The sequence below is a fragment of the Pseudomyrmex gracilis genome, unplaced genomic scaffold (genome assembly GCF_002006095.1).
Source record: "Pseudomyrmex gracilis isolate BER0280 unplaced genomic scaffold, ASM200609v1 scaffold_53, whole genome shotgun sequence".
Classification (NCBI taxonomy): domain Eukaryota; kingdom Metazoa; phylum Arthropoda; class Insecta; order Hymenoptera; family Formicidae; genus Pseudomyrmex; species Pseudomyrmex gracilis.
This window is the reverse complement of record NW_018020637.1, coordinates 343,523-364,443: the sequence shown is the minus strand read 5'-3', so window position 1 is coordinate 364,443 and position 20,921 is coordinate 343,523. Positions and strand designations below refer to the sequence as shown.

At 41.5% G+C, this 20,921-nt stretch overlaps 1 protein-coding gene across 1 annotated transcript in view; it reads right to left on the bottom strand.

The window, feature by feature from the left end:
* The window catches only part of LOC109853693 (probable JmjC domain-containing histone demethylation protein 2C), a 168,078-nt gene that overhangs the window by 110,049 nt on the left and 37,108 nt on the right, over positions 1 to 20,921 (bottom strand). The window contains exons 2-6 of the mRNA XM_020426039.1: positions 11,498 to 11,749; positions 10,575 to 10,688; positions 3,575 to 3,769; positions 1,371 to 1,455; positions 878 to 966 (exon numbers count right to left, since the gene is read on the bottom strand). Coding sequence (XP_020281628.1) covers positions 878 to 966; positions 1,371 to 1,455; positions 3,575 to 3,769; positions 10,575 to 10,688; positions 11,498 to 11,749 — 735 coding nt within the window. The remainder of the gene's footprint in view (positions 1 to 877; positions 967 to 1,370; positions 1,456 to 3,574; positions 3,770 to 10,574; positions 10,689 to 11,497; positions 11,750 to 20,921) is intronic.

The window sequence follows — 20,921 nt, the reverse complement described above, 5'->3', positions numbered from 1 at the left end:
TTCCCCTTTCGGAACAGGGCACGTCGACCCGATTCCAATTACGGCTTACCACGTGACAACGAGGAGCGCACACGCTATCGTCACGCGCGCGACGAAGAAGATGTTTGCCTCGGCGCGAGATTATCGCGCTTTTAATTCGTGACTCGGTCGCTGTGAATCGTTCGACCCGCTATCCGTTCATCATGTGCGTGTAAATAAGTGTTCTTGCGAAACATCGTCTACTCGCAATCATTAAAACGCAAGTAGAAATTCAGATTAATGCTAATTCAACGGCTTCGCGCGATAAACACATAATCGGATATGGCGCGCTCGCGAAGCGTAGGCGTGACAGAGATGTGAGCGAAACTAGATTTTGTGTTAAAAAGATCGACAGAAACCGCGCGAGTGAGTTGCAAAAAATTGTGACTCTTCAGCGAAGAAGAAACGAAGAACTTTGAAATGTTTCAAAAATCTCTATATAGTTAAATATTCCTAGTAAATATTATTATTGTTATACTTTGCGATATGTGTCTCCGTGCCGTTAAAATCCTTGAAATAAAATTACCTTGCAAATTTGGATATTTATAAAACGCCGATGCGGTATCATTGATTACATAAAAAAAAAAAAGAAAAAAAAAGAAAAAAAATTACTGTTTATCGAGTGTCTAATAATATCACGTAAAGTGGAAAATAGAGTTGTATATGTGCGAGAGTTAAATCACAACATTAACTCGATTTTCTTACGAGCGTGTGTGACATAAATATATTATATATGCGTGCGGCATTATGCAGAATATAAAGGCGCGTCCGATATATATCTCTCTTGTTTACGATATATTCGCTGATCATAAACTATGCAGAACGGTTTAATAATAGAACGAAATTGGATTTCACTCACCACGACGAGCGCGTGCGTCAGAGCAGTCGATGACCTCGACCTCCTCGGTGTCATGCCGACGACCTCGCCCCTCATGATGCTCTCGACGACTGTGTAAGAGAGTAAAAGCGAAACACACTCAGTACACTTACGGAAACAGCGTGTACACTTCGTGCGTGATTGTTTGCGTGATTTAATCGGTAAACAGTGTGCGCGCGAAGTTATCGTAACAAATTTATCTCAGTACAAAGTTACACAGAGATTCGAAAATTTGAAAGAATATTGCTCTATTCGGTCAATTAAATTTCGAAAGAATGGACGTTTTTAAAATCCATCAACGAAAGGTCAAACCCCGACTCTTTCGCAGCACTCTGCCAATGCTGACTTTTACAATCGACATCCTTAAAAGTCGAGTTTTATTATAAACTGTTCAATAAAATTTTAATTACACGCTATCAGGCAAATGTGTATTTTACTTTACGTTATATAACAACTTTTTCTTTTTTTCTCTTACCTCCGTCGCCAATTAGCCTCATTTGTACTAAAGTGGGATCCTCGTTGTGGTCTTCGAGGACTGTGTCGTCGGTGACGGTCAAATCCTGAAAATAACGTGCAGTAATGATCGCATTGAGACGCGATAAAGATCGGTACAGATAGGAGTCTTATTAAAATTTTTAAACATACATACATACACACACACACACACACACACACACACACACGAAAGGACATATAAAAACGCTTTTATTATCAACCATTCAAGGAAAAAATCAAGAAAGTGCATCGGATAAAAATGTTGATCATTTATCTATCAACGCTTTTTTTCTGTCTCTTTTCCACATTTATTTTTGCAATTAACTCGACAGACCGTTCTAAATATTCGTTATACAATAGCGACGAGATACGAGTCGAGACACTCAATTATTTCCTCTTGTTTTGTCGAGATTCTCGAGTCATGTGTGACGCGATTTTATTCAAGATTTAATGAGAACGTTAATTGGTTTCGAGATTAACGCTCTGAGAAATTTTCTTCGGAGAGAAGTTTAGCGATTCACTCTCGACCGAACCTTTTTCGGTCACGAAGCGCGTATATTTATTTCGCCAATTCGCGGGTCAGAGATCGATCGATCAATGGTCTGGGTTCTCGTTAAGACCCGTCACGATCGACGCCTCTCTCTCTCTCTCTCTTTGTCAATGCGCTTAACTGATCAGCGGCGAGACAGAATCGTCGTCTGTTGCGAGATGCGCGCGCGAAACGACGCGCAATTGCGATGCCAACTATTTGCGTGCGTGTCGATGCAATTTCCGATGCAATCAATTTTTACACTGTCGCACGCACCGTCGTTGACAGCATTTTGACTGTCATCAAAAGTTGGAGAATAATAATTCCGAGAATTTGCGCGAAAATTTCGTAATGTATGCGCAATACAAAACACATTGGATCGATAAATTATACAACTGTGACAAAATACGATAATATTGTAACTAATAAATTATGTAAAAAAATGCGCATCCGCGAGAAAACTGTCCGCTGCAAATAATTTTTTTTAATTTTTACGTTAAATCGCATGGAAAAACCAACGAATGTGAAAACATTCGCTTAGCATATGTAGAAATCAAATAAAGCTTGCAATTTTGCATTCGTTATATTAATTCCGCCAGTATTTTGCATAATGAATGACAATAATATACGCTTCTCATAAATTTTGATGTTCTTCGAGCGCGCGTCATTTCTTCGTGATATTTAAAGTTTTTGTCCGCAAAAGACGGAGGATTTCACGACGAAGAAATATTCGAATAAACTTCAACAGGCAAGCGATTCGATTCCGCCGATACTCTCGAGAAATATTCGACGCAGACGTGTACGTATACATATTGTACATATATATATATATATATATATGTATATAAAAGAAAGAAACACGAAAAGATAAGAGCGCGCGCGAGTGACAAAAGCTTCCTCAGACAACCCAGCCGATATTTTATGTTCTTTCGCCTTTCGATCCTTTTGCACCTTTCCCGGAACGTTTTCTCTCGTCGCGGACTATTTCGGGGATTTAGTTTTCCAATAGGAATGCCGCGCCACCGCCAGGATAAATTATCGGAAGCTTCTCCTCTCGCCGAGAGAGGCAAGACGAGGAGGATTACTTTCGCGAGGAGTCTGTCGTTCCTTGCTGATGTTTAACGGCAAAAAAAAGACGAGGGAAATATCGAACGAGAAAAAAGAAATTGGTCTTGTTTGTCGGAGTCGCTTCGAGAACGGAGTTTTCTCGTCTTCTTTTATAGCACGTTACATATATAACAAATCAATTGCATTTATAGGAGTACATATAAAAGAAAGATATTGAATAAACTTCAAATTTCTCTTCTTTCAGTTGCGCGTTTCCTAGCGTTTCCGAGCATGTTGATGAAAAATGTTTTATTAACGGAGATAAACAAATTTGATTGAAATATCGTTTTTCGATCTCGACATTTTTCCGCGAACTAGTATTTTTTTTTTTTTTTTTCTAGCAAACATATTACACGTCACGTTTGCTTGTGTACATGTATATTAATAACACGTAATGGATTTTGATATTGTCGAATTTTAGAGTTCGGATGTTACAGATCGCGCAGCGCAAGCAAAAAAGCTCGCAAAACCTACCGCAGGACATTTTCCATTTGCTGATAAGAAGCGAGTCGTATGTATAATATTTATTTATTATCTGGTCCCCTCACCTTGGTGGACTCGTTGTAACCGACGATCACGGCTGTGTACCATTGTGTGGTGCCTTCCGCCCGATAAACTTCGACCCTGAAACCGACCAGAACGCTGGGTGTAGTCAGCAAAATCCTCTGGCCGTCCTGCATCTCGGCCCATCTCCTAACGGCGTTTCCCCAGGGCATGGCGCCCTTAGTCAGCTCCCAGTCCTGCTGCAAAAAGTAAAACAAAAACAAAGACCAGAATTGAAGCTTCGTTCGTGAAAAATTTGATTAAGAAAAGCGAAATGTTCTTCGTTCAAATCGCCGAGAGAGCTGTTCGCGATTTCGAAGGAAAAAGCGAGAAAGAGAGAAAAGTCCGCGTCGTCGGTGTGAAATGAGAGAGAGATATGTAACAAAAAAAGACAAATATAAGAAAAACTCTGCGCAAAGGGAGATTTATTCTCCGTGTAAATGCATCATAACTATATATATATATGCGATTTCAATCGGAGTATTTTGTTACTTTACTAGAAATTTTTGAAATAAAAAAATCATGATGCGATATTCGCGCAAAAATATATTCGTTCTGCTGGCGACGAGTTTGCGATTCTATAAATTACTTTAAAGTGTATATGTTAACGTTAGTAATACTGTCAAGGATCTTAGGATGTAAATATCAATAATAGCAGCCGAAAGCAGTCGCTACACGAGGTCGCGTAAATTTTGTCGGACATTACGTAACCGGCGTTAGTGCTGAATGCAGTTGCTTGGTGCATGATCCTATTTATTTGTTGATTCTGTTTTCGTCTCGTGTGTGTGTGTGTGTGTTAAATACGCTCAGCCGACTGCGTCGGCAAGAATAACGAGGCCAACGATCTCTTTGCGAGAGAAATAATAATAACGTGAAATATCAAAATCCGATTTCTACGTCGTATCGTGACTGATAACCGATATCATGCACGAGAGAGAGTATTTCGCTTCGCGGACGTACAACACACAACGGCGTCGAGAAAATTAGATTAGGCGCGCGACAGAAATGAGACGTTTCGAATATTTGATATTCCTCTCGGAGTACACCGGATCTATTATCGTGCACGTCGATAATTCCGAGCAAACGAGATTAATTAGAGTGTCGGTGAAAATGTGGCATTGACGAGCGTTAATTATTATGTGTCACCGTCCAGCTTCTTGTGACTGCAAGTCGTCGAGAGAGAGAAAGAGAGAGAGAGAGAGAGAGAGAGAGAGAAGAACCGTCATCAATCAAACTCCTCAGTTAATTTGTTCTTCGTCGCTTACGTCTCTATTGACAAATTACATTTGACGAGTACCTGGTAGTGCTAGTACACATGACACACAAGAATCACTTCAGATCTCTACTTGAAGCTATTGGACGTTTTGCGCGATGATTGCACGCGTACTTATAAATATCGACATCGACGGCGATGATATAATAGCAATTCTCTTTCTTTCTTTCTCTCTCTCTCTCTCTTTCTCTTGGCACGAAATATGCGAAATTCGGAAAGAAGAATAACGTGATTGAATTTTTCCGCGAGATGTGACGAGTACGCGCTCTCGTTCGCGTTTCGTTACGTCACCGTCGCGTCATTACGTCAGAACGCGCGTTATGCAATCATCGCGCGCAGCGTGACGGCGCGAGGCGCGTTAATGGTGGTAATACAACGGCAATTAGAACGTTATTACCGAAGCGTCGAGAGCACTTAAAACGTGCGCACGGTGTGTGTCGTACCTCCGCGAGACAATCCCCCCGTACATACGGCGCTCCAGAGACGGGTTTACCTTTTTTTTTTCTCTCTTCCGCAAAAAAATCCATTACACGTACGTACTTTTTTAATTTCAAATAAAACTTAATATCTTTTTAATTTATATTGATATTTAATTACAATAGTACACACTCGCAGAAATCACGCTAAAAGCGAGATATGTCATTTAGATAAGAACGCTCTCGTGTGGATTCGGATAAGTGTGTGCACAGCACATGTATATTCTCTCTCTTTAAATTATCTAAATTATATCTTCTTTTACGGAGATTCTAGATCTGTCTGTATATGTGTGTGTGTGTACTTTTGTACTAACACGAGCGTGTAATTTTATCTCTCGCGAATCTCTTGTTTATCAGAAACAAAAGTGCGAATAACTATCCGAGCGTCAGTCTCGTGAATTGTTGAAGTCATTCCGCGCATTCAATGTTGAAGAAGCACAAGCATAATTGATGAAAGATTTTTCGCCGTCGCGAATGCTAAACACAGTTTTCGTTCATCGATCTGTTTATCAGCGAAACGCCGCTATATCGAATAGAAGAGTAGCGTTCGTCTAGACTCGTGCGCATGCAATTATGAAAGTGGAAATAAACGATGGAAATCGATCTCACGATCGATGAGAATTATCGGTCGGTCGCCGCGAATCATTTATTCAATTACGGTAACTCGATTGCGAGAAAACGTCATTCGGTATTATAGACCGATCGTTTCCCGGAATATATCCTCTTTCGAAGAAACCGTTCTTGGTCTGCCACATAGCGGACACTTCATTTTTTCATCGCGAAAAATTTAATTCTCGTCCAAGAAGAACACTCTCTCGACGCATTTCCTTTCTTCTTTGTGACGAGTGTTCTCTCTTGAATGCACATTTCTTTGCAAAGAAAACTCTCGCCATTATATATATATATATATATATATATATATATATATATATGTAAATATAGTCACGTGACCAAGGTCAGTGATTTTAACATGACTACGTTGGTATTCGACATTACTTATTGGCCAGGCAAAAAGTATAAATATATATATATATACTTAGGTGAGTAATGTGCGCTTAGCGCGCGCCCGTGTTGTCCTAGTTTTTAAAAATTCTCTTTAATCATGACAACTGTGTGTCCACACGGGGTCATGTATTTCTCTGGGACGACGAAAGTCATTATCGGTGAGAAAATCACGATCCACGCCGGCTGCTATCGTATTCTATCACCGTGCCGCGGGTCCTCGTTAGCAGTTACTACGCGGCAGCTAATTAATTAAGGAGTTCCTTAATTAAGAACGCGCCCGCCCATTAATCGCGATGCGTTCGCTTCGTACAATCACTGAAGCGCCGGCATAGATAAAACAGATGGCAGATGACTGTCGTAAAGTTCAAATTGAAGACCGTGGAGGCAGATGCGCACCGAGTTCGTGTGCTCGCGCAATAAAATTACACTTCGCGTGCAGTCGAGGCTTTCTCGAGCGCGCGCGCGCCGCCCGTGTAACCGTTCGATAAAATTGACTCAATAATGACCTCGCTAACTACGATATTTCCTCCCCTCCGATATCGCAAATATATATACATATATATTATATACACATAAACGTTCGCTTTGTCGTCGCGCGACACTTAATCGCGTTGCATTAAAACCCCCGCCCTCGATGGTCGATGCACGCACAGCGGGATTGGCAGTCACCGCAGCATCATTTATAAACGGAGGTCTTTTGCAACTAGAATATTACATAAATATATATACAAGCTCGCGCGGTAGAAAGTTGAGCTTCGAGGCATCAAAGACCCTTGGCACGAGTACGTACAGAGAACGTCGTCTCAGAATCCCCGCCGCTTTATTTTAATAACGGACTTCTCCTCGGCAAATTTCAGAGACGATATTTCGAAAATTCCGAAGGAAGCACGTGATTTATTACAATGTTTTCAATGTTAAATATTTCGGTAATCGGAGCTCGACTCCTCACTTCTCCTCCCGCCCCCCCCTCCCTGAAATCCCCGAGAGAAGAATAAGACGTTCTCTGTGATGATTTTCAATAAGAATGTTCAATATTTAATCATCGCATCGGGAATCTTATTGGAACTCGATATATCGAGAGAATTCGGAATTTAATTAGAAAACCAGTATTTAAAATAAAATGTAATTTTTATGCGTCTTTCGTACTAAGGATCTTTAATCAAAAACCATCGTCTCGCCGAGTTCGAGAAACGGATACTGACTAAAGTCGCTCATGCGTTTAGATGTGTGTAAGATTGATCTCCGAGATGTGTAAAAGGAACAACGCGATCGTTCCTCTTCATCATGAACAAGCGCCTTTCACGAGAGGTGAAACGCAGACAGGATCCCGGGCGGGATTCTTATACTTCTCCCGAGGATCGCGCGAAGGGAGGCCGAGGGGTATAATGCCGCGCCGTCGCGCTTGGCTAAGGACCGTTAGGCAGAACGGGAATATGTTGGCGCCTCCTCTTGGCCGCGCTCCAACGTTCCCCGATCATGATCATGCACACGCGCGCGCTACCGACGCGAGTCGCCAAACCGGCAGGAGGCAGCGGTCGTCAACAGCAACGCGCGCATGGGCGTCGGTAAAAATCCTTTTCCCGAGATCGGATCTAGAAATTGTAGTTCCGAGAGAATCTACGAAGAATTTGTATTTCTCCGCCGCGATACGTAAAACATAACGAGCTTAACACCGTACCGTAAAAGATGAAACGTTTTTCGATTTCTCGATTTTCTTTCGTTGACGCCTTAAGCAGTTGTGATCCTATCCGTTTTTATCAGTCACAATCTTACCGATTTTTTTCGAATCATGATAAAAGAGAGATGCGCGTTTTATGTTTGTCATTAATCAATATTACGTGTGCAATTTGCTGTCGTAGTATATTCAAGTTATGTGATGAAACGCACAGGAAACGAAATCGCGACGCCTATGGTCGCGAACCGGCGACGCAAACGAGAGCAATGCGAGAACGACGACGTCTCTCCGCAATAGTCGCGCGCAAAGTGCACGCGTGCGTGCACGTGAGCGTGTTCGCGCGCGCGCTAGGTATGCGGCGCAATGCAGCGAGGAGAAAGAACCCGGTGCATTTATAGTTCAGGGTCAGCACACTTTTCGCGAGAGAGAGGCTCTCTTGCGCGCACACAACTTCGTCTCCGGACGAATTCGACTCTCCCTCCCCTCTCGCGCCTTTCGTCGTTTCGTCGACGCCCGTTTTTCTTCTCGTTTTTCTCGTGCACTTAACCGTCGACTTTCTCCTTTTCCCGTAAGAACGCGCGAGAGCGCGCACCGAACCGCAGCTGCAAGTTAAAGATCTATGGCCGCTCGCGAAAGAGAGACTCTTCTTGTTAACGCAAATGATCAATTTATCGTTTTAAAGAGAAACACGAAGAAATATCGACTTCTCGCGGTCACGCTTTGCGCGCGCGTTTGTTCGAAAAACAAATTTTCAATTGCAACACACACATTTTACATTTTTTTATTTTCTTCTCTGTTCAATTAATTTCCTTCGTTAAATTTTCATCTTTTTTTTCTCACTCAAAAAACTTGAGACTTCCGACGCACTTCCGAATCGAGAAGGCAATTTGTTTCGTTTAAAAATAGACTGAGTAACGCACAGCAAGCAAAAAGCGGATTCGAAAGGTAAGACACACACACCTGAGCCTGACCGCCGTGACTGAAAGTTTTCGCTACACGTAAACGACTTATACCTCCGTCCTGCCGCGTCGCAGAGGGAAAAGTTTTAACGGTAAAAGTTTTCCCGGTAGTTTAATTACTTGGAAACAATTCCAACTCGCCTAAAACTCTCTTCCTGTCCTACGTAACACAAGTGCGGCAACTTCCGAAGTGGCCGCACGCACACACACACGCGCCGTTCCCTTTTTTTTTTTTCTCACGAGAGTCGCTTGATGGATTTATTATCTTGATCGAGTGTGTTCTGCGTTTCTTTATCCGGAAACCCACGTCTCTGACGTGGAGTTAGAAGTGTTCGCGCGACCATTCATTATAAACTGTCTTAAAACGATACGACTCGGTAGAAAGTCGATTAACGCGGCGCGCTTGCTTTGAAGGTCAAAAGGTAATAAGCGGAGTTTTTAATTACTCTTATCCCAACGGTTTTGCAAACGTTTAATACAACAAAGTACAACACAGAACGCGATATCCAATTACGATAAAATACGAACGATAAAATCCAAACTTTTTCCGTTGTTATTTTAACGATAATAAATTTGAACGTTATAGGCACAGACAGTGAATTATTACACAAAATCAAAGGAAAAGTTTGCACAATCCGCTTTATGAAATTTTTCCCGCATAAATTTTATACGCGCGCGCATATAATTGTTTCGACGTAAAAAAAAAAAAAAAAAAACTACCCGTAACTCTCTCCCCTAACATCTGTCCCCCTAAAAATTTCGGTCGATTTTCTTACTTAAGTGTAAAAAGATATATGTTTTTCGGGAGTGAAAAGTTGTGCTGCGCTTTCGCAAGAATAATTTCTGCACACACGCGAAAGTGAAACGGGAACTCGAGTCAAAGTTCGGCTGCTCATCTTCCAGCCGGCAAGTTCGGTCGACTCTTCCGCGCTGCTCTTACGGAGAAGTTGGACAACGAGTCCCGTGAAAGATTACTTACAGCAGCAGTAGCGAGCCAGTAGAGAAAGAGAGTGAGTGAGTGAGTGAGTGAAAGAGAGAGAGAGAGAGAGAGAGAGAGAGAGAGAGAGAGAGAGAGAGAGAAAGGAAGAGATGCTTGCGTCCGTTGCCCCGGAGGGGTGTCGGATGCGCCAATGGCTCCGGAACTTGTTCTCTAACTAAGTTCCCCAGAACCCTCTAACGAAGTAAGTTTCCAGTCGTAAAGCGGAAGTGGCCGCCGCGCGGCGCTCGCCGACCGAATCTCGCTTCGCGTGGGCTCTTAATCGTTTTGAGATCCTCTATCGCATCTCGCGCATGAAATACGCGCGGGATGCCGCCGCGCGACGACGAAGAAATTATAAAGTAAACGAGATAACGTATCGCGTCAATGTACCTCGAACAGTGGAAATTGTCCTCGCGAATGTGCGACATTTTATAGATTCACGTCACCGCTTTCGAAGAGAATTAACACAACAGTTGAAAATTTTTAAATTGTTTATGCGTATGTGTATACGTTTCTGTTTGCTAAATAAAAATGCTGTTTTCGTCACGCTCTTTATTAAAAACTAAGATTTAAATACCTCAAGAATATACCGAGAAAAACGATATTAAAACGAATGTAACCAAATTTGTGATACTTACGGTGAACGGTTTGAGCTTCGAATAGTCGACGAAGTCCAGTTTGCGATCTTGCATAAATTCGATCGGCATGGCGTCTTCGTGCAACTCGGCTCGCGCCACGAGAGGATAGAAGGTCTGAAAATAAACGCGTGATTGTTTTTACTGCGCATATTGCAGTTCTCTCTCGTATATAGATGTTAAAAATAAAAAATAAACTTTTCAACATTATCATCGGCAACGACGTTTCTAAACGATATTTCTAACGTCGCGGTCAAAGGTTTTGATTTTTTCAGACATTTATCCAACGCAAAAAAAAAAAAACAAAAATCGCACAAGAGTTCGCGATATGATATAAATGTAATTACTTTTGCGCCGTTGAGTTTTTCGCAAAATAATTAAGCTCGCTCAATTGAAGCATTAAAATTTTAACGAGCAAAAAAAGCATCGAGCCAATGAAATGCAGCGGTCTGTTTTATATCGAATTGTGTCGATCGTAAAATTTATTCAACGAGAAAGAGCGAGAGAGAATGGAGAGAATCGGGTATTTCATTAATTAACCACAGACTGATTAAAATTCAAGCGGAATCACGAGCATTCCTCAATTATCATCGATAAAATATGAAAGATTTGCATTAAAAAATGACGACTCGTACATGAACCATTTCCGTGTGTATAATCCGAAGGATATATCACGCGTGACAGATATTATTGCCTCGTCGCTATATGTGCGTTAACTTGTGTAGCTTGTAGGAGAGAAAGAGAGAGAGAGAGAGAGAGAGAGAGAGAGAGAGAGAGAGAGAGAGAGAGAGAGAGAAAAGCGCTTCGTCGATTACGTGTGTATCGGCGTATATGTCGATTATAAAAGAAACACGAAGTTCTAAAATCGGCAGGAATCCGTAAATACACATCCGTAAATAGGCGCGGTTTATTTATATATTACTTACAAGAGCCGGCCAGGCAACGGTGTCGGCGACCGCTGTGGCGCCTCTAAGCGGTTTCCCGTTAATGCGGTGCTGATGATGGTTATTGTTCGCGTGATTGTGATGATCGATGGGGATGAGACTGGCGTGCCTGGGGTCAGGTCGTTCGGCCCAGTATAGACCTCGTTCGATGAGAAAAAAGGAGAACACGGCATCCCTGTGCGGCGACAGCCACTCCCTCCTCTGCCACTCCACGTCGTCGTATTCTACGAGGATCTGCAAGCACGTACGGTCAAACGCGTGAATTATAAATATATGTGCGCGCAACTTGTCGATAAACAAAAAAGAAAACAATTAATTGTCTACATTGGAAGAAAATTTTTCAAACACGAGAGGAATCCACGTGTGTACACGTTTTTTTTCTTTACTAGCACAACACAGATGCGCGCTACGCGCACGCTGTTACTGTTTTTGTTTTAACGTGTTGTGCCAGTAAATTCAACCGTAATGACAGCTAGTATATACGTCTTACAAACTACATAATGAGACGTATAAATAAAAAAAAGCATAAAACTTACCCTTCAAGTTTTATGAGCAAATCCTCAGTTTGTTCGAAATTTTTATTTATTGAACTTTGAGGATTTGCTCCTAAAACTTGAAGAATAAGGTTATGCTTTTTTTTTATTCATACGACCCAATACACAGAATGTACATACGAGAGATGTCAAAAATAACGCATAAAAATCAAACCTGAAAAATAAAAAAAAAGAAAAGAGTAGAAAAACAACACATGACTAATCTCACGTGACTGTATTTTAGTCATGCGTCTTTAAAAACATGATTAAAGTAAGGTCACGTGACAGAAAAGAGTTAAAAAAATATATATCACACAAACACACATATAATCACGTGACAATCAGTGACCTCAGCGTAGTCACGTAACCAAGGTCAGTGACCTTAGCGTAGTCACGTAACCAAGGTCAGTGACCTTAGCGTAGTCACGTGACCAAGGTCAGTGACCTTACCGTAGTATATATATAATACGCGTATAATACAATATATATATAATATTATATATATATATATATACTACTATTACTTTAGTCACGTTTGTAAAGACACGTGACTTTAGTCACGTGGTGTTTTTCCACTCTTCTCTGTCACTTGACTTTAAAAATCGCAAGAATACTTTTGCTTTTTAAATGTTTTGTTCTGAAGCAATTGAGACTAAAACGAAAGTGATCGGTTCAGTCGTTCCTGAGATATTGCTCCATGAAAATCTCCTCACTTCTCAATTGCATGAATTTCGCGTATAAGAGACACGAGTGTCTCGCGCCATTCAAACGCGACTTCGTTGCGCGCGAACTTGGCGCGAGGCACTACCGTGCGTCTTGATACGTACGACATAAATCGAGGAACACATCCTAAAAACGCGTTGTAATTAGCGTTGAGATAAAAGTGGCAACAATCAATATCGAGAGAATCGATTGTAATTATTTACACACGCTTTTTCTGGTAGAAAAGAACGTTCTTCTCGACAACATTCCTCCACGCTGTGTTGTGTTGCTTTTTAAGTCATTAACATAACACTACAGAGAGAGTATCAAGCAGTGTTAATTACAGCCTTTCAAAATAATAGGCGCGATATACGAGATGGAATCTACACGTATACGTAGGTTCTATTTATTCGACGGTATCTCACACGAGGGATTGAGGATTAAATCGGTCTCGACAATGAGCGGTTATCATGCGAACGATGTGCGGAGGCGGGATCTTTGCCGAGGCCTCTTGACGTAACACAAACACCATCCACTTAATTACCGACGTTTGTTATCGCGATATTCATGCGGGTTAATGCGTTATCGAACCTCTTTTTGTTCGATTCTCCAGAAATTACGCGAGCGAACGCACGCTGCAATTTAACAGAATTTCTCTCTTGAAAGTGTGCCGGCGTGTATATATTATACATGTTTATATAATAGAGCGAGAGAAAGATATGTATATTGTGTACATATGTGTTAATACTTCTATGTACATGTTGGGAATGGCGCAATTAATATGTATTATTCATAACCTCTGGCACGGAGCAGAGAGCGCAGACTGGCAGGATAACGAAGGGTCAGTGGATAGGATGTAGCAGGATCCGCACGCTCGGTTTACTCTCGGGCTTTGTCAATGCGGCCGGATTTAATGTGGAGATTGTCCTGAATCGAATAACGGATATAATCTCTCACGGAAGTTCGCTCTACGTATGCGCGACACATATCCACTTTAGCCGAAATTTAAATAAAGTTTTTTCTATTCGCGCGATTTTTCACGATTTTTGACAATGTCGAATGCAGCGAGATATAATCGAACGCGCGTTTGTAAAATTGATGGTTTTTTTTTGTTTTATACTTTTTATTTAATTTTGGCGCAAGAATAATTATTAACGAGAATAATTACAGCACATATCGTATAGTCGTAACGCGAAGTTGGCATCTCGCGTTAAGTATCTCGAGACTCTTTGGCGATTACCCTTTTGTCTGTTCGGTGGCACCACGCGGAGTCATTAAAGTCGTAAGAAGAAACGCGTGACTCGATCGCGGTCACGGCGCGTCATGCCAATTAATTGACAAATCAGCATTTACGAGAGCGGATCAAGAAAATTGTCGCGCCGTGACTGCGAATATGCGATTTCGGCGTCCGGCCAATATCGGCACGTGATTTGCGACGCGTTGTAATTACACACCGCGTGTGTGTGTATATAATAAAGCACGCGAGATATAACATTTCGACGCCATTGTTTTACGCAACAAAGTTGCTCAACTCGAATCGTAAAACGCGAGTGAACTTGTCTCATTAAAATAAAAATATACAAAAAAACACGAATATAAATTTTATACGACATTCCGCAACGAACACGTCAAACAAATATATTCTGAAAATATTTTACAACGTAAAATAACAAGCGAATTATTCTCTAAATCTTTCAGGAAAAAAATATAAACGACACAGTTCGCTCATTATCCTAACATAGGTTTTTTAACATATCAGTTTGTGTTTTGCTTGACTCTATCAAACGGAACAAGATCAATAAATTTGTGCAGTCATTGAAAATTAATTGATATTGTCTAGAAGCGACAGGTCGTACTCCGGTATCTCCATATCGCGTTCCACGTCGCGAGCATCAATAATAATTCGTGATTGGCTATTATTAATCAAACGCGCAAGAAACGCAAGATGAGATACGAGCGTGAGGGGGAGGAGGGGAGAGCGCGCGGTTTCCGGATACGCGAGCGGACCGTGACGGCGCATAATTGCAAAACGTTAATCGGTTAATTAATAAGTAAATATCTACGGGCGCAACGGCCGTTAATAATTGGCGAGGGACGCCGATGAGCCTCGTAAACGGTACACGGATGATTAATAATAATGCAATCTCGCGCTCACTGGTATATATAGTGTATATATTGTACACATGTATATATACATATCTGCGCTTAATGGCTGCTGATGCTGGCACGCAATTTGACGAGGGTATTCGGCGCCGGCTGTATGTCAGAGGAATTGTATTCCGTTTTTATAGGAATCTCTTTTATATACTTTTCCCCGTCTGGATTATTCGCGTATCGAGAATTCTGCCTCAACGATGTAAAAAGAGGACGCAATCAATTTTCTCGAATTATTTATTATTATTTTATTAAAAAATTTATTTACGCAATATTGTGCTTGCAGTATTATAATTTGTTAAGTTTTTAATTGCAATATTATAATTTGTTAGTTTTATTGAACATATTAAAGTAAAAAGAGAGAGAAAAGATTTTTAGAATCCATTAAAACTTTATCTTAACATTTATTATCTCTAACTTTTCCAATAGTTTAAAAATAAATAATTAAAAAAGTAGATTAGGTTAGGTTTTTTCATAGTTTCAGGATTCTTTATAGCATTTGCCTATCGCAGAATTCTATCAACCGGTCATGATTAATAACAACAGAACCTTTGCCTTTTATCTATTTACCTTCTGACCGTTAAGGATACATCTATCCAGCAATTTCGCTGACAACGTTGAGAGACAAGCGGAGCAGAAGTGCAGTCTGTATAAACCCATCAAGATAATCTTCTTGCGAGCAATGTACCGTATCTCTCGAGGGCAACTCGAGCGAACGAAGCTCTATCGTCCTTCGAAGGGACCATTTCACGACTGTACGACGACGCGCCCCGGTAATCTCGAGACTATACCGGAAGTGCGAGAACCATCCCAGAATGCGAGAACGATCTCTCGTTCGTCCGCGTTTCCGGGCGGTCCCGGGGGTGGCTGCGACATTCCCGGTATCGAGGTCCGGTTTCGGAAAACGCGCACCAGATGGCGGTATCTCTCGGAGCGAAAGACCATAATGGCCGCCGTAGCCATTAGACTCCGCCTCTGGCGAACGCGAAGCACCGCCCAAACGGTTGCCCAGGCAACCGCGAGGTCGGCCATCTTGCCGCCACGATCTACCACAACCTTCTCCTACGACCATGAACGAACGGACTCCCACCACTCGCACCGGTTACCCTCTCTCTAAGCGTCATTCTCCTCCCCATCGACCTCTTTCATATATCTCTCCCACTCCCAAAACAACTTCCAGCGTGGTGCCAGACTCGTGCCTGTTCCACACGGAGATTAGAAACTGGGCGGCTTCGGTTCTTAATCATCACTGGACCGCAATAATTATTGCCGCATTAACAAAATGATAACAACGGACAAAAAACGCGACAGCGTGTGTATATCAAGAGTCTGCAAACAAAATTCAGAACTAGACTAACTAAATAAAATATAAATCATTCTTTTTAATTTTACAGCCAGATAGACAGCTTCCTAGTTTTTTTTTTGTTAAACTTGTTTGCGTTTATCGAAATTTAAATTTTACGAGCGTGAGATAAAACACACATTTGAACGTTAAAACTCAGGATGTCTAAACATTGTCTACTGTGATACAATTGCGATCATTTAACACTCGACGTATATATAATCACGTGTATACTAAACGAGTAACGGTATTACTGCCAACATGTAAAAACAACGAGCACGCGATCGCTGGTGAAAACCGTTTATTATTGCTCGTTGAATCGAGCAGGAGAGAAAGAAGAAGAGAAAGAGAGAGAGAGAGAGGGGGGGGAGAGGAGAGAAAATTTTATTACATACTACTCTGCGATATGAAATCCTCTAAGAGCACACTCAGCAACAAGTATCGGTGAAACATATAGCGCGTAATTCTAAAAGAAAAGAAACAAACGTATACGTATAACAAGCTGAAAATTGGATAGCGCGTAGAAACTGAAGTTGTCTAATTTTTCTAACAAATGATTCGTGAGAGAACGGAACAAAAAAAAATTGACGTGTAAATAAACTCCGGTTCCAATTTTAGAAAGTTAGATTCAAAAACAAATTTTACTCTCAAACGCACGCAATGTCGTATCAATCGCTGTCATATCGTTCATTAATCGTATTGGAGCTAACACAGAGTACACTTTGACGTTTAATATCGTAAATATTTGACGTGACATCCGAATTACATCAACAACAAAACAAATCGCTACTGACACCGGTTGTCACTGACAAAATTGAATTCTGATATAAAATTGGTGTTCCGATTTTATCAGACGATTTAAATTTTCAGTTTTTGTGAAATTCCAAGTCTTTATAATAACGTTGTTATAATATAATTATTTATTATATAAGATCGGTTTTCAGACGCGTAATGTTTTTAGAGAAAACACTAATATCAGATGCGACTTCTCGTCGCGCATTTACATAAGTTTCTCGAATTCACACCGACTCACACTCTCTATTGCGTGTAAAATCCGATGTTTCAGTTAACGATCAAGATAAAAGTTTAATCCGGACAAACTCTTTTTCCATTTCAAGGAGCTCGTTCTATAGGTCTGCGCACGGGAGATGACGCGAACGACCTTGTTTACCGCGGCATCGATTTTTCCGTTTTGGCCTCATTAAGCCGCGCGTGAACGCGCGCGAGAAAACACGCGGATGCGAATATACTCTTGAAGCCACGGAGGTTCCAGGCGGAGAGAAGAGCGCTCGCGCGCGGCACGTCAATATCCTGTCAAGCGCCGCGCGCGTGCACGTATCGATACGACGACCGGCCGGCTTCCTGTTATTTCGCCGGCCTTGTTCGTCCGGGCTCGTATAACACAACATGCGTCCCCGCTGATCCAATATTCGATCCGCGGGGGACGACGCGATGACGTAAGCTCCGCGTCGTCTCTCACCCCCGCACGTCCTTCCAGCGTGTTGTCATCGTCGGCGCGAAACGCATTTTCCTTCTCGTCACGCGAGAAAGCCTCTCGCAATGTAAAACGAAACGCCTTGTGAAGACGCGCGTGAAACAACACTTTCCCCTTTTGGCTGTCGCATTCTGTCACAATCTCACTGCGAGCTATTCGATCGACTCGTTCGATCGATCCTTGATAAATCGCGCGCGACGAAAATATAATTTATTCGTGATTATTATATTATACAACTGGTTTTGTTTTATTAATGTAACGTGTCTCGTCGATTGTCTATTAAATTAAATTCGATATTATGCGAAATATGATTCACCGTTATCATCTATTCGAATAATTATTCAGGCGTAACCTTTTCGTCACGTTACATACATATTGAACAGTCCAATACTTTGCTACGTTGCTTCTCAACAAGTTACAAATAAGTAGGTGACCTAACTTCGACCCGCAAGATAATTTAATTATGCTACCGCGCAACAGTCTGGAACAGCGTGCGACTTTTACCGTGGTTTTAACGAAAACCGAAACATTCTGACACATTAAAGTTGCTCTAAATATAAAATTGTTCTTACATGTACATATATGTATATACGTTCAATTAATTTTTTTCTCTTTATTATTAGAGCTTCTCTCTTTTTTTTGGCACGATATAATTGCGCGAAAATTTGAAATGTAAATTTATCTTTTCCTTGATTCCCCTTTTCCCGCGTCGAGTCGCCTCGTTATGCAGCACATTCTTATACCTCGTTCTTTCCGCAGTCTTATCGTTAAATACTAAATTAGAGGACGCGTCAGTCAAAAAACTTGACTGGCTGTCCACTTCGTTGATTCTTAATACCGAGTAGTTATGCCACTTTCCTTATACGTAAGCGTATTCCGTACGAATAGTCAATGACTGCGACGACGTCGAGAATACAAAAGAACTCGCATTGCCAACGGAAAGGAACAATTACGCGACGGTTATTTTCCAAAGGTTGCTATTATATACGCGGCGAAAAGACGTATAAATTAGTTCAAATGCGTAAAATTGATTAAAGACAATCACAAAAATTCTAATTAAGCAATTGATACTTGATGAAACCAAATATTTAAAAAAAAATGAAAAATGCGTTCGAAGAAATATCACACATTTTTTTGTCATTTCTCGCGAAGAGAAATCAATTGTTTTGTGTACAAATAAACATTTGTGCGAATATTTGTAATGCGTACTTTGAAAATGGATGATAATTGATATACAGTTGATAATTGATATACAGTTTTTTTTTGTTTATGTTTTTATATGCAGTTATTATAAACGTTCTCTCTTCTCTCTCTCTCTCTCTCTCTCTCTCTCTCTCTCTCTTTCGTCTGTCTATTTCTATGCAATTAAAAAAACAAGCACGCGAATTAAAACTAGTCGCTACGTTCGTCGATACGAATTACGCGAGTCCAACATTCAGTGTTTCTTTTCTTCGATTTCGCAAATTGTTTCGCGCGAATCGCGTCAAACGACACGTTTCAAACATCCGTGAGCAATCAAGCAATTTTTAGCGAGAGATACGCTCGCGCGCGTTACATTGCGCGCATACCTCGGCTATAACTGGCTTTTCAATCAATTCGTTTCGAACGATGAAAATAATTCGATTACCGTACCCGCGTAGGTAGCACAAAATGCGTCGCATAACAAGGTTATTAAAACGAACGAGATACCTTTATCTGGTTAAAATAACGCGCACTCTCGAATCAACAAGTGGAACAAAAATTTTTCCAACGCGCACGTGATGAGACAATGTACGTATCCGTCTATTTACACGTCGCGTTGTAAACATATCAACGACTGTAAAATGTCTGGAGAGCGCGAGAGAATGTTATTGTTGACGGAAAACATGCGGTAAAGATCGTATAAAAATATATTGTGCAGCGCGAACGCGATTATAAAACTTCCAATCAGAATTCTTAATTTGTTTCAACAACAAATTTGTTTGAAATTCTAATATATCACGTTTAGTGGCGCGCGTGTTGTTGGCGTTTAAGGAACGACATACCCGTGGCGTTTCGCGAATGCATCTCACGCGAGGAGAGATCCAGACGTGCGCCAACGGAGAGAAATACGCGCGTCTCTTTTTTTCACTTCGCACTGCCGACAGTTAGTCCGCTGCGCTGCTGGTGAAACCGTTACCGTCCCGAATCTTCTCCGCTCATGTCATTAGTTTTGCTCTTATTCATTCGCGCGCGCAAATAACAGGTGAATATACATGGTCTTCGAGCGCTACGTGCGATGTTTTTTCTCTTCGCGATCTCACTCGTGAACAATTCGCGACGAACGCTCAGCGTTTCACTTCGTTGGAAATGGCGCGCCGGTTTTATACAAACGCGATTTTTGTGCAGATTTTTTTTTTTTTTTTTTTAATTTTCTACTTTTTATTTTGTTTTTCTTTTTCCCGCTTCCACGTCTATTGCAAGTCGACTGTACGACGTAACGAACGGTTTCGGGAAATAATCGGAATGTTTATATCTCGTGTCGTAGCTTTCGATACGTATTCACTCTCTCCCCTCTCCGTCGATGATAATTTACGGAGATAGGACGCGTAACTGTGCGAAGAGCGCACCGTCGCGCAAATGACGATAACAGAAGAATGCTTTCAGAAGAGCGGCGTATATATACACATTGGGTTATTTACACAAAAATCTCCGTCGTTTTGTCGGGAACAAAGGCCGCGCGCGTCTCGTTCTCTGCGAAGTCCGAAATGAGTCTCGGCGACGCAGAGCGGAGATATATCTCGTCGTGTGTGTGCGCGCGCGCGGCGAGATTTCGTTTTCGTCGGGGCGCGAGAGAGTCAAAAAAGAAAAAAAGAGTGAAAAAGTGAAAAGAGACAGGTCGTATTTTCTCAGAAGGGAAACGCGAGAGAAGATATATCAGATAAAAAGCTCTCCTCTCTTTCTATCTCTTTCATCGTTGCAGAAACTCGTCATCGTCGACGAGGTATGCTCGCGCCGAAGTGTGCACGCGTGTGCATTAGAGAGAGAGACACGCACGTCCGCACGTATACGGAGCGTGACACACGCACGTACATATGTATCACCGGGAGGAAAACGACGAGTGCCGCGCGTTCTTGAAAACGCGCGAGTTCTATTTCCCCGGGAATTACGAGCGGACGAGAGAGAAAGGGGTTAGAGAAGAGCTAAAAAAAAAAAAAAAAA